The sequence below is a fragment of the Stegodyphus dumicola genome, chromosome 7, assembly GCF_044657685.1.
Source record: "Stegodyphus dumicola isolate Sdum_Otavi_A_Nest chromosome 7, ASM4465768v1".
Lineage (NCBI taxonomy): Eukaryota > Metazoa > Arthropoda > Arachnida > Araneae > Eresidae > Stegodyphus > Stegodyphus dumicola.
Genome location: NC_140774.1, coordinates 157,813,306 through 157,828,221, shown reverse-complemented (window position 1 = coordinate 157,828,221; position 14,916 = coordinate 157,813,306). Strand labels below are relative to the sequence as shown.

At 32.3% G+C, this 14,916-nt stretch overlaps 1 protein-coding gene across 2 annotated transcripts in view; it reads left to right on the top strand.

Moving 5' to 3' along the window:
- Nucleotides 1-14,916, top strand: part of LOC118203214 (ras-specific guanine nucleotide-releasing factor RalGPS1-like) — a 149,770-nt gene that overhangs the window by 85,502 nt on the left and 49,352 nt on the right. The window contains exons 1-2 of one of the 2 annotated variants that reach the window (XM_035375488.2): nucleotides 8,027-8,506; nucleotides 11,028-11,158. In XM_035375488.2, coding sequence (XP_035231379.1) covers nucleotides 11,093-11,158 — 66 coding nt within the window. In that variant the 5' untranslated portion in view covers nucleotides 8,027-8,506; nucleotides 11,028-11,092. Of the gene's footprint in view, nucleotides 1-8,026; nucleotides 8,507-11,027; nucleotides 11,159-14,916 lie in introns of those variants that run through there. The other variant, XM_035375487.2, reaches the window with a different exon arrangement.

Sequence of the window (14,916 nt, the reverse complement as noted above, 5' to 3'; positions counted from 1 at the left end):
TGCTGCTACTGCTCACTTTCGAACCGTTGAGTTTGTTAATCAAAAATTCAATAAAGTCTTACAAAACATAAAAAAAAAAAAAAAAAATAAATAATAGAACAAATTCGAAATTTAAAATTCGACCTTCCGAGTGAACATGTTTGTGTGAAGGACTAAGTTATTCAAAATTTGATGGTTCTAGGTATCATCGTTTTTTCTAGTGCGAGGAATGCAGATCCTGCATTTCTTTGAAAATAATACAGGGCAATAATATTTGGTGGCAACAATCGGAAAAGTAATTCGCCGTTTATAGTGAACCGACAGAAAGTCCCATTTCGAGACTAATAGCAGCCTGTTTTGGGATTAAAAAAAGTTAAACTCTGCTATATTACTTCAGAGCTGTATTGGTTGAATTTGTTACTTAATTAAAATTCGCGAGCAAAAACATCATCGTGGTGCAAAACCGATGAGTTATCTCGGTACATTTCAGGTCGTTTTCTGGAAATTATTTCACACTAAATTCTTGAATAATATTCTTTATTAATAGTTGGGCTCTGTTTAAGAACATTTATTATACATAACACCATGACAATCGCATTACCTTGATTTTTGATAGACTTTGACGTGGTCTTTTCGGCCTGTCTTTTCCTTTCGAGTGTTATTCACTTCATCGTTAAGCAGTTCCTGTATGAGATAGATCGATGTTTCGTCTCAGATAATAATGCAAATTAAAATTACTGTTGCAAATTAAATTTAGAATTTTGATTTACTTATTTTTATCTTATATATGTATATAGTCATGGCCAGGGCTTAATTTCTAAGATTAGAAGTGCCGGAGCCCTATGGAAGACCGTCAGAAGAATGAAACAAGAGTAAATAAATAAATAAAATGACTATTAAACTCATTAATAGTTTTAAAATTAAATAGTTAATTATTATCAAATTAATTAATAGCTATTTAATTAATGTTTATAAATTCTTATTTAATCAATAATTATTATATAATTAATTCATTATAATTTAATTGATAATTATTAAATAATTAATTATTCTTTATTGAGATAATTAAAGATTGAAGTATTTAACTAATTAAAATTAAATAAAATGTAAAGAGATAAATTGAAATTTAATACGCGATTTAATATAATTTTATTGTTAAAATAAAATTTTCGAGATAAAATTTCTACTGAAATTGTTATTCAACTACATAAAAGAAGTCTCGCAGCCTTCTTATTCAGGGCTCCGGTGCGTTCCGACAAGAATTATGATTTATTACAAAAACTAAGAAGCACCGGAGCCGACATCTGGTGGGTTCCGGCCAATTCATCCGCATGTGAGTGAGAGGGCTTTACTTAACGTCTCATGTTCTGATGAGTTCGTATTTCTAGGGAAATAGAGTATTGCAATGTCTGCTTATTGTTAAATTAAAACGTTATAAATTCTAAATTTTGTTCCCTTTAAATTGTGTTTTAGTTTTATAAAAAGAAGTACCGGAGCTCATTTTATTTAGGGCTCCGATGCGCTCCGGCTAAAATTGTAATTTATTTTAAAATTTGAGAAGCACCGGAGCCGGGCTCCGGTGAGCTCCAGCGCAATTTAAGCACTGGTCTTGGCCGAAATGTAGTAGAGCTATCTCACTCGCACGCAAAATAAGGTGCGTCATAGATGATAGCTTGAAGATGTTGCGTAGATAGAAAAATGGAGTTGCAGGTAAACATGCCGAGTTCAACAGATAATCTATTAAATTCTTAGGATATCTCGTTGACTGATGCAACACTGGAATGCTAAATGCACCCCAAAGTTTTATATATGCAGCTTACATTTTAAATAGTAAGAAAAAAGCTTAGCGAAGAAACCTGGCTTTCCTATTATAAGCAAGCGGCAAAAGAAGATGATCATAAGGCAGCTAAAATATTTATAACTCAGAAATTCTTTGTTTGAATTTTGGCTAACGTTTGGGCAAGAGTTTTCACCACGCGGAATACTGCAGGCATTAGCGTAACTGCGAATAGCAAAACGTAATATTTTAAATCAAAAATTTAAAGGTCTGTTTTCATAACTTTGTTGGTGATTTTGTCTTTCATATTTTATATTGTACCTATTTATACCTTCACTCTTGAAATGGCTTTTTCCCCCCTTACTTCTCCTTTTGTCCTTCCCCCCCCCAAAAAAAAAGAAACGGGCATTAACATACTTAAATTTTGCATAGTAAGTCCGTTTACTTTGAAAACTCATTAAACTTTTATGTTATATGTTTAAAAAAGGTATCCAGTTAGACTACGGTGAGAAGAGTGAAGTCGTTTATATATATATATATATATATATATATATTTAATATTTTATTTGGAAACCATTTTCTTCCTATTGATATGTGGAATAAAGGTTTTGATGATTGTGTCAACGAATTTTAATCATTGTGTCAACGAACCATGGAGAGAAATATTTCGTTTTGTGTATACAGCTGTAAAAGACGGTACGGTGCTAGAGCAACTCTAACTATTTATCACTGGGAACATGGAAGGAAATTATGTTCCTTCCCTTTGACATTTTCCGAAGTTGCTAACTTCTTACATCATGAAAGCGATTTTTCTTCTTCTTTTCAGTTTTTTCTCCCTCCTTTTTTTTAAAAAAAAGATTGGAAATGCATGAATTATAAAAATATATTTTCGTATTCTCTTTAACGTCTTGGGTCATAAAAATGCTGACAGCAAAAATCGTAAAAGAAAGAACTTCAAGTATGTGGTAATATAAGAAGTGCTTCTTCGTGAGAAAATTGAAAACCCTTATGAATTTTATATAATTTAGGGCTTAAATGCAAAATGTAATAGTGCTGTCGTATCTCAGGTAATACAAGACTCTTCAAATCTTAGATTAATACTTAAACAGTAAACTTCATTAAAGTGAGACACTAGTTGTTCACCATTTGGTAGTACATGTGCAATCCCGCCGCCGTGTTTATAAATCTCCTCGCCAATTTTGATGGAGAACACTAGGCGACAAGAATCGGAGTAATATTCATAAATTTGAAAGACTAGTTTCGATGTTTTAAGTATAGAACCTTCTTCTTCAGCTTCATAAGTACAAGTAACGAAAAAGGAACTTGTGCTCAGCCTGTGCAAAGTTACGAATATTACACTGAGTCTAGCTGCCTTAACACTTCCAATAATCATTATTCAGCTTGTTAACTCAGATTTAAACTCCGCTTAAGAGACGATAGAGCAATGGTTAAAATAACAAACTGGAACTAGGAAGTACTATGTACAAATGCGAAAAAATAATATGAGCCATGCCTTTCAATCTTCTCTACGAGCAATGAAGTATTGGTCTGAATCGTTTGTGTATTTTCGTATTCACAGTCGGAGAAGACAATAGTGAACTCTTTTAAGCTGCTATATTTTACGTTTTTACTGCCTGTTAATTTTTTTGCTGGTTTTTAACTTGTCATAAAATTTATTTCTGTAATTTTCAAGCGAGCCATGGTAAAAACGCGAATAATTGAAAGCACAGATATAGATTACATATTGAAGCTATTGCTAGTAGAATTTTGATTTTTACGAATACATTTTTTAAAAATCTTTACAGATTACACGCGTAAGAATTATTTAAGTTCATTTTAAAGAAACAGATAAACGAGTTTAATTTCAAAACAGTAAAGTTATGAAATGTAAATTATGCTGTTAGTCAGCTGTTTTGTGAATTTGCAATAATTTTTTTTTTGGGGGGGGGCATATTTTCGTTTAAGAAATTTTCCTGCGCAAAAAGTCTTTTTTTTTTTTTAATATATGAGTCACCTGAAAATTTTCTTAAGCTGCTTCTGCTGTACTTGTATATGCTTGTTAATTGTTTGTTTAATTAAGATTTCTGAGGTTAGAAATGTTTTTAGCAATATAATTCTGATTTTTCGATACATGATGGCACATCACGCCTTTTATTAAAGTTATTACCAGTTACCAACGTCTGACCAATATAGGTAGCATAAGATCATTTATGTATAATCTTTCAAATTACAGTAGTACGTCCTTGGAACTATATGAATCCACTCGAATAAATAGAACAATCAGGTACTCAATGAGCAGTACTGGAATGAATGAGTACACTCGAGAAAAAAATCACTCGAGTACACTCGAGACAAAAAATCAGACAAAAAATTATTAAGGCAATCCGGATATTGAGTTAGTCTGTTCCATCTGAAAGTACAATCCTGCCACAATTAAAAAACATATCTGAGTGATCTATCTTTCTGTCTATCTGTATTTTTTGAATTTCCGTCCCGTTCATTCAAAAGCATTGCAGATGATGTGTGCGTGATCAGTATCGTGTGTCCTGATCGCTCATATAGTATCTGTTTCAATCGTTAAGTCTGTAAGGTATTTTCTCCCTCCTTTCCGCATGCATTCGTTGTGTAATTGGAAGACGTGCTTTCTAGACGTCCAGGGTTTGAGTCTCGGCGAGGGCATTGCGCATTTTTCACGTCTCCTACTTCAAAAAATCCTAGACTCTACAAGTAGCGCTCGAATAGAGGAAAGTGGTGGATGATAACTCGTCACCACCAAGATTTAGCGACTGGGTTCCTTAATCCCCACTCGCCCTTTAAAAGGGGGGATATATAAGGCATTTTCTCCCTCTTTCTGCATGCCTTCGTGGTGTGATTGGAACATGGAGGTAAGATACTTCCATGTTGTAGAACATGGAGGTAAGAGAACATGGAAGAGATCACATGCTCCATGTGATGAAACATGGAGGTACCTCCATGGATTGGAAGCATACTGGACGTGTATTTGAGAGATTCAGGGTTCGAGTCCCGGCGAGGATACTGCGCATTTTTCACAGCTCCTGCTTCAAAAAATCCTATTGATTCGACAAATATAAGCTTACATTGCATTCAACAGATTTTTCAAAATCAGGCCCAAGTACCAAAGTAGTATTCATGAATTAAAATACATTATGGGGGAGGGGATTGCAAAGAAATTAGATTAAATGGCTATTCCCCCAGAAGCTAAATTATTTAACGGAAATTAGAGAGTATTAAAGAGATTAGTTTGGACGCTTTTATTGCAGAAATTATTACTTCCTGTCAAAGATTTACAGTCTCAAAATCTGACGTGCGGACTACGCTTATTTCATTTTAACTTGACAGGATTTACTTGACAGTTTAAGAGAAATATGCATTTCAAACATAATTTTTATTAATCTATAGTATTGTTTTCAATTAAAAAAAAATATATGTAGTTAATTTTGACTAAATTTTAAATTATGCTAAAAATTAAAATGAACAATTTCTCATATTGTAAATACACTCATGTCCATAAATTAAGGATAATGCAAAATCAGGCAGAGGAAGAGTTAGAAGCAAAACAAATTTGACTTATTTGTAAAGCTTATTTATTAAACAAAAGGTAAAGAGCAAAAAAAGATGCTATATGTTTGATATTATTAAAAAAATAGCAATTTTTTCTCCTGGAGCAAATTAAAAAAAAACTATTTACAAAAAACCAATATTACATGATTAGTATGATTTTTAATAAATTGTATGTCTCCCAGACGATGCAATACAGTCCGTACAACACCTACGCGTGCTGAGTATCAAATTATCGATCTGATCTTGGGGGATATTACACCACTCAAAAACCAATGTTCTCCGAAATTCCGATAGACATGTAGGAGGAGGTTGACGGGCTGCAACTCGTCGGCAAAGCATGTCCCACACGTGCTCTACTGGATTCAAGTCCGGTGAGAATACTGGCCAGTCCATACGGGTGATATCCTCCGATTGAAGGCATTCGCTTACGATGTTTGAACGGTGAGGAAGGGCGTTGTCATTCATAAACACAAATTGTGCGCCCATGGCGCCCCGAAACAAACGTACATGTTGCTCCAGAATGACGTCCCGATAGATTTGGCTTGTCATGTTTCCAATTTGAACATGCAGGTCAGTTCTGGAACCCAGAATAATTCCACCCCAAACGAGCACTCCTGCACCACCTTAACGGTGTCGTTCAATGATGTGTTCTTGGTGGTAACGGGTACCTGGAGCTCTCCATATTAAAGTCCGGCGAGAATCAGACTGCAAGCTAAACCTGGACTCGTCGGAAAACATCACACAAGCCCACTGTTGCGGTGTCCACAATGCATGCTCTCTACTCCAGGATAACTGCAGGCGACAGTGAGTTGCAGTAAGTGGAACGCATCTGACAGGTCTACGAGCATATAGACCAATTTGCTCTAAGTGTCTGTACACGGTCTGCCTTGAAATTGTCGTACCAGTGGCTGAAGAGAGCTGACGAGACAGGTCTGAGGCTATGCTCCGCCTGTTTCTTTTGGCAGTAACTGCCAAATACCGGTTCTCATTCGGCGTTGTAACTCTGGGGCGACCTGTGCTGTAACGTCTACTCACATTACCATCATCTTGGAATCGTTGCCAAAGCCTGGAGATGACACTCTGGACAATTCCAAGTTCGTCTGATAGTTCCAGTTGAGTACACCCACATTCCAGACGGCCGATAATTCTACCACGTAAAAAAAACATCAAATGCGTCCTTTGTGTCATAACTATTCGGTTATTACACTGAAATGCTTATAAAGCGCCTGCGAACAATTTTACTTCTTTGCCTGTATTCCTTATATATCACTCTTTTACACTCTCGAATTTGTGGCCTATGGACGTGAGTGTATATGCATTATAAATTCATATTTACAAGTGCTAATTATAATGTATCATTGATTGTTATTAGTCCTCTAAACAGCACTTCGTACCCGATACTGGAAAATTGGACAAAATTAAAAACATGAGAATGGCAAATAGTTTCTGTTTACTTTTTTACCTAACGGATATGATTCTACTTTAATTACGGAAGTGAAATTTTTTTCTTAGAAAATATTTGACTTCTATAATCTTTTTATCGCCAAGCTATCAAAAAAGTAAGTATATTAAAAATAGGCACGATTAGTGTGCCAAATTATTTGTAACACAAATGCTAAACTAAAATTAATGTTATCTAAATTTGCCACGAATGCTTCTTATTAAATCTTCCTCGGCTACTAAGTTTTCTCTTCATTATGTATCAACATCTAAGCAGTCAACATTTCTATATCATATATATATATATATCTATATATGTAAGATAAATATGAAGGAAAATTTATCACCAAATTAAACTTAACTGGAAAGGTCCTGTAAATTCTTAAATTTAATTGCATGCATCTTCTCTTCAATGCTCCATATTGCACAGAGTTATATCTCGCTTTCCCTGCAGTAACGCAAAGTAACGCATTGCAAAATATTTTGCTCAATCACTGCTCAAGATTAAAACAAGCAATTGCCAAGCTTATAAATAGTACTGCAACTAACTACGCATCCTGTTTTGCTGCTACGCTTGCTAGCTAAACGACGTCTCTTACTTGTTGGCTGCTTCTATTCATTGCTAAAAAGGTAACCAAAATTGTAGGGTGCAGATTGTCGCCATTGTGCTTTGAAATGCCATAGACTAATCAACAAGTAATAAAGATATGTTTGGATTATGAAGTGATTTTGTAATTTTTCGAAAGTTCTCGCCATATTTTACTGTTTACTTTATATTTTAGCAATATTCGAACTTCAATCCATCGCAAAATAATTCATGTATTCCACTCATGCAATATTAAATTATATGCAGCGAACTAAATTATTATCACACATACACACACACACATATATATAATTATCCCTTTGTCGCTATTTCTAATACAGTTTTTAGTTAATTCATAAAAACTAAGTTGTGATAATAGAATTAAATGAAAACGTCAGTACTGTCGTCGAACTTCCGTCATAAAAAAAGTGTTATTCTCAACCATTGTATTGCTGCTATCATCATCATTCAAAATTTAATTTACAAGTTTGTAAACCGTTTTGCTATCTTTTTCCGTTGTTAAATTAGCCAGTTGTATGATTTGAAATTGCAGTTCTGATGATTGTGCTTTGTTTGTGTACATATTTTTTTAGTTTCGTCAAATTAAACTGTAACCGTCTTTCATGTTGGCGAGTTTGGCGTCGCGTTCATTCGTTTTTGCCGGTAACCTTGGAAGCAGCAGACCCGTGCGTTCCGCTTCGGATCTTTACTCCGTGTATTATCTCTTGAAACACCCACTTCGTTATGTTGTTTTTGGTCTTGTACCTAAACATGAGATGTTCAGACGAAGTTCTGTGTCTCCTTGTTTGAGGATTTTAAGTTTTGTATTGATAGTGACTTTCATATGTAACAAGACATCATACACAGTTTAATTATTTAAGTCTATTTTAATCACGGAAGTTGTTATCAGCCTCTTCCAACATGCATTTTATGTTGTCATCTGCCTAGTCTTGGAAAATTCGTTCTGGAAAAATATATATCAGACGTGTTTATCGATTATTATATATATGTGTACAGTTTTATCCTAAAATCTGTTCTTGAATTCTTTATTAAAAGAACGACTCTGCATACACTTTATTAGAAAACTTGTGTTCTTTTTCCTTGTGTCTGAAATAATATTTAACTGAGCGCTGTATAATGAAGTAAGTATTAAACGATTTCGATTTTAAGTGTTTGTTTTAAGTATGAAAGTACACTTAAGATGATAGTATGTATGCTATTTGTATATCATGTAGATAGTATGTATACTATATCAGATACTAGTATGCTGTAATTATCTTCTTTATCAGATTTACCTATCCCTGTCTATTAACCATTACTGTCGTGCGGTTTATGTAGTATTTAAAGATTTATTGTGTGACAAAAAAAAAAAAAAATGAAATCCAAATTATTCGCCATATAGTTTGCAAGAAAGTAATGAATTTCTATCTATTGGGATGCTGAAATAGCATATAAATTTGTATACGACGGAACACAAGTATTAACATGAAAGGAATTGTATAAGGAATTGTATGCAACCTTTTCTGCTATTTTGTATGAAGATTGATCATTACTTACCAAATAAGTAAAAGAATAACTTAGAATTAACTAAGAATTTTTCCTTTCTATATTCTGTTAAGTTGTTCATAAGAGAGACTTAAAATTTTTTTGTTAAAAGTTGAATATTTTAGCCACAGTTATGTAAGCAAGTAATATAAGTCTGCATTAAATCCATGCTTTTAAACCATATTTATCATAATTTGAGTTTTATTTGTAAACGGCTTTAAAAGTTTATCACTCAGAAAGCTGGCAATTTTATGTTAAGTACACTTGAGGAAAGTAATTCTTCATATTATCTTATTTAAAATGATGTTTAATGTATTTTATTTCTTGACTGCCCGTGTCAATTTGTGTAAACTTTAGTTTTAGTGACTCTGCAATCATCAAATTTGGTGTGTTTTCTGTAGTAATTCTGACAAATCAGTGTTGCTTTAAATGAATATTAAATAATCTCAGGGTAATTGAAGTAGAATTTGATTTGATTACATTTATATAATTTATCTCTATAATTTTAAATATAGATTAACAATGGACAAAATGTCACACATCTATATGGGGTTTCACGTGCACCATTACATAATTCTTCATTCAGTTTGTGAAATTTACAGTTGCTTCTTTTTGAATTTTTAGGCTAGGTGTATTATTCTACAAAGTAAATTTAGGTATTTTTTTCTCTTCAGTGTCTAAATGAATTAACCCATTTTTAAAAATGCATTATTTATTTACTGTAATCTTTAATTTTGATATTTAAAAAAAATTATCTGAAGGAATTTCAGGGATAATTTTCATTATCCTTCAAAAAGCAATAAATTGTTTAACATAAAAAGACAGAAATAGGAATGCACTTCTGTCCGCTTTTAAGCTGAGATTTGCAAAGGGAACGGGACAAAACTACCAAAGACATTTAAAACCTTCCTTTCAGGGGATCCTCCTTGTTAATTTTCAGATAAGAGGCTAGGGAATGCAAAGGAATTTTTTCTTTTCTGCTGATTTTTGTGCCTAAATTAGGGAAACCCATGAAGTTGCTATTTTGTAGCTGAAGGTAATTATCAAATAATAGAATACTATTAACTTTTTGCAAACACTGCCATAAATATTGAAAATAAGCATTGGTAGCAAATATTTCCTACGTATACCAAAAATCAGTACATATTTATAATCAGTTTTAGTTTGTTTTTCAAACTGTATATGGTTTAGAATTGCATGTATTGATAAAATATTTTAATTTATGCACAAAAATAAAATTTGATCATTTGCTTCGTGCACAAATTTACAATTTGCATAAATTTCTTATAAAATTCAAGTAACTATATTAGTGAAATTCTTTTGCATTTTTGTGATATTATCATTTTTTTCATTTGGGTGTTCTTTTAAAATTCTCATTTAGTTTTTTTAAATATTTTTTGATTTGTTCCCAACAGGTATTGTAATAAGTATTTTATGATTCAAACTATATCACTGTTCTTTTTTCTTTTTAAATATGTGTATTCTTTTTAATATTGTCTGTTAGTTTAAAAAAAAATTACTGATTATATTTTGATTGTATTGCATTGCATTTTGCATCTTTCAGATGGCTGTATTAGTGCAAAATTATTCTTTAGAGCACCTGAATTATGCGAAGTACACTGTTTATTGCCCTGAGCATAACATTACATTGTTGAGGAATAATTAATGGGAATTTATAATACTGTATAGTCGCGAGTAGTGCAAATGTCATCGGAGGATGCCTATCCCCAAATCCAGAGGGGTAAGGGGACAGAATTTTTCCTGGCTGATATTTTGGTCAGAGCCATCTTTTTGAGACATTGCAATTCTGACCTATATTTTTGGCCACTGTTTTGAAAGTGTTAATCCATATCTGTTCTAATGTGTTTAAAAATATCCCCTTTTTGGAGGTGTTCAAGTTCATGTGTACTTTATTGCTCATCATAAATAGCTTGGGTTTCAGAAATTTTGAGTAGTATTGTAATGTACTTATCAGAAATAATCTAAAAATTATTCTTATTCATAAGAAGCAATTAAAAATCAGGATTGTGATAGTAAAATCCACTTTTATTCATTATTGAAAATCTAAACATTTCAATATACCTGCTTTTCCTACTAATATTTTTTCTTTTTTTCCAGGAAGAATTTAAAACATATCATTTATATGTATATTGTATGCTACACAACTCGAAAAAATTTGCAAAATGAAGTATTGTGAAATGGGTACTGAAATTGTTCCAGCCAGCATGAATTCATTTTGCAAGAATGAGGCAAGTCTCTCTCGTTTTTAATTTCATTAATGTTATTTGATATAGTTGTTTTTATTTTCAAGGTGTTAGATAGTTTGTACAGTCAAAAGTCGTTAATCCGGACTCGTTGGGACTTCGGCGATTCCGGATTATCGATTTTTCCGGATTATAGATCATCAGTTTAAATCAGGAAGATGGCATGCAAAAATTACAAAATTAAAAATATGAAACCGTAATTTATGAAATAAAGAACAATTATGATCTAAAGGGTATCAAAATTTACAAAAAGAAAAAGCTCAATATTTATTTGTTTACTTTATTAAACATTTCCTTCAATGTAAGTTGCTTCGTTTCATGCGATAATACTTTCTCTTTAATTCTATTAAACAGACATAATTTCTTGTTTAGTTACAAAGTTCCGCTGTTCAAGTCCTATAATTGCTGTGTTGAGAATACCGACTAATTTGTCAATCGAAATGTTTTCGTTTTCAATAACCTCTGGGTCACTTTCTTCACTATCGGAAGCGAATTATAATGACGAGGAACTTGATTTAAATCATATCAAAGACAGAATGAAATACTACACTTAGTATGGAATTATAAACCAAATAAAATAAAAACATCTGCCCTGAAGATAAGGATAGTGCTGACAAATCAACTTCCAATCCGCCGCGTGAAATTGATAAACAGATTTCGGATCTCAAAACATACTTTCGCTTTGTAGATACAAATTACATATTAGTAAATATATATCGGAAATTCTATTTGACATAATCTTTCTAATCTATCATAATCTAATAATGACGTTTCTGCCCCCCCCCCTCTGCCGCAGAGCAGCGTGAAATTGATAAACAGATTTCGGATTTCAAAACATACTTCCGCTTTGTAGTAAATATATATCGGAAATTCTATTTCACATAATCGAAAGTTCAAGCTTACTTTTATAAAATTGCTCTAACAGTCTGCAAAAAATAATAAGCCGGATCCAATTCGAAGATTAAGGAACAACGCAATCGGCAACATTAACTGAATTAGATAACTTTAGCTTAGCGTATAACTCCGTTACAATTTAAACGCGCATGCGCACAAACATATTCGCAGCCGTAAGGGTCTTACGCGCTCTCGTAAACGCCAAAGTTTGTAGCTTTGAGGTCCGGATTATGGGTGTCCGAATTAACGACTTTTGACTGTATTAGCATTTGAAAGCCTCTGAATTTTTTAAAAAATGTGTATGTTTTTACATAATATCATTATCTTAAAGAGTGCCCTTTTTATGCTGTGTACAATTTTTTTATTATTTCTGACTAGACTTCTTTGCCATTGTTTCCTTAAAATTTCATTTTCTGCTTTGAAATTGAAAGATTTAAATTATTATTATAAATTGTTTGATAATGTAATATTTTTAATTAAGTTGCATTTGGTTATGTCCATGTACACTGCACAAAAACAAACATAGGACAGTTCTATGTCTCCCGTTCTACTGGGCCGATTGATGAAATTCAACTTGTATTTTTGATGTCTCGAAAGCTCAACTTACGATATGTATTGGAGTTATATACAGCATTGTTCTAATATATGCATTTTGACATAAAATCGAACTTTTTCTGGAATGACATGCCATTTTTTTCCATATTTAAATTCTACTACTCAAATTATGCCAAACATAAGACTCGAATTCTGTCAAACTGCCAAGTTTTGTAAAAATCGTACTACAGTCAAAAGTCTTTAATCCACACTCGTCGGGACTTCGGCGATTCCGGATTATGGATCATCAGTTTAAATCTGGTAAGATGACATGCAGAAATAATAAAATTAAAAATATGAAACCGTAATTTATAAAATAATGGGCAATTATGATCTAAAAGGTATCAAAATTTACAAAAAAAAGCTTAATATTTATTTGTTTACTTTATTAAACATTTTTTTCAATGCATGCATGCGTAAAGCATACATTTACGCATAGCTGAAATTAGAAAATTGCAACCAGAAAACTATTTGATTTGTATTCGTGATATTTATAATGATAAGGAATTTGATTTGAATCATATCAAAGACGGAGTACATCGAGGTGAAATACTACATTTAGTAAGGAATTATAAGCCTAATAAAATGAAAACATCTGCCCTGAAGATAAGGATAGTGCTGACAGATCAACTTCCAGTTCATTGCGTGCTGCGCTGCGCCTTCCCCTCCCTCCAGAGCAGCGTGAAATTGATAAACAGATTTCGGAATGGTTAGATAAACAAAGGATATGCCTTCATCCATTTTTTGCAGCAATTCCACTTTTTGTTTGATGGACATGGAAACATGCTTTCGCTTTGTAGATTCCTTTGGCAGCTCCAGCATCGAAAATTCTATTTGACATTATTCAATTCGAAGATTAAGGAACAACGCAATCTGCAACATTAACTGAAATAGATAATTTTAGCTTAGCTTATACCGTCTGTTACACATTAAACATGCATGCGTAAACGTATTATGAGCATGCGTACACGAAAAGGTATTACGCGCAAGCATCAACGCATTTTCGTTGACGGATGCGCAGAAAGTTTGTAGCTTTGAGGTCCGGATTAACAACTTGACTGTAGTAGTTTTTAAAAAATTAGCTCTCAAAATTTGAGGTCCTCAGTGTTAATTGAATTTAGTGTATATTTATTAATCTCTTTTTTTTTTTTTTTTTAAATTAAACTTACTCGATTCCTTTTTCTAGAATTTGAAATTTAGGCTTAATCCAAATATAATTCACGCATTGTTTGATTTATTTTTTAAGTTTGTATTTTTAAGTAATTTTTATAATTTTTTTAAAACATTTTGTTTTATAACCTGCAAAATTTTTACCATTAGCTTAAAGTAGATGAGTTTCCTAAGATATACGTGAATTTACATTTAGGACATTTTGAAATTTGGCGTATTTATTATATTCGATAATAACGAAAATGTGGTTTACACACTTTGTTAAAATTATTTGAAATAATGAACGATGGACTTTTTTTCCGCTCGTCCATCAGTGAAAAAAAGTGAGTGGGTTACTATAAATTAAGAATTTTGCCAAGTTAATTGTTCTTGGTGTAAACTGAAAAAAGTGCACGAAGATAAATTTTTAAATTTCTCACCAAAAATTACAAAATTTAATGTGTATGGATAATTTGAGTCATAGAAACGAAATATGGAAAAAAAATTGGGAAGCACTTCCGCAGAGAACCCGGTAAATGTAAACATCGCCAACTTTGGCGATTATAGTTCAAACTTGGTAACCCATCAGATTTATCATATTCGCTTGTTCAAAGTTTGCAACCATTCCTCTTGCGTGTATTTTGTTGAATTAACACTGTCGTTGTTCGCATTTGCAGATTTATATTATTCTCCTCTTATTTATTATTATTTTTTAACAGCTCTAAGAACCATGAGGTTTCCAAAGTCTAAAATAATTTGATTTCGTAGACCGTAAAAATGCGCATGTGCATTTGAAATAATTAAGTAATGCTTTTATTTTTATTATTGTTTATTGTCATCTAAAATTATGAGAATAAATCAATTTTTATGGCGTAAAATTTTAACAAGATAATATATTGTTAATGCTTTTCTAACAATAACCTTTCAGAGGATGGCAGGTGTGACATAAATAGATGATTAAATTGAAATAAAAAAATATTATTGATTATCTAAGATGACAGAATAGTTTGATGCATCACTATAGTCATCAAAATTAGCAAATCACTGCTGATGTAAGGAATATATTGTTTTCTGTATTAACTGGAATTATGCTTAATAATATATTC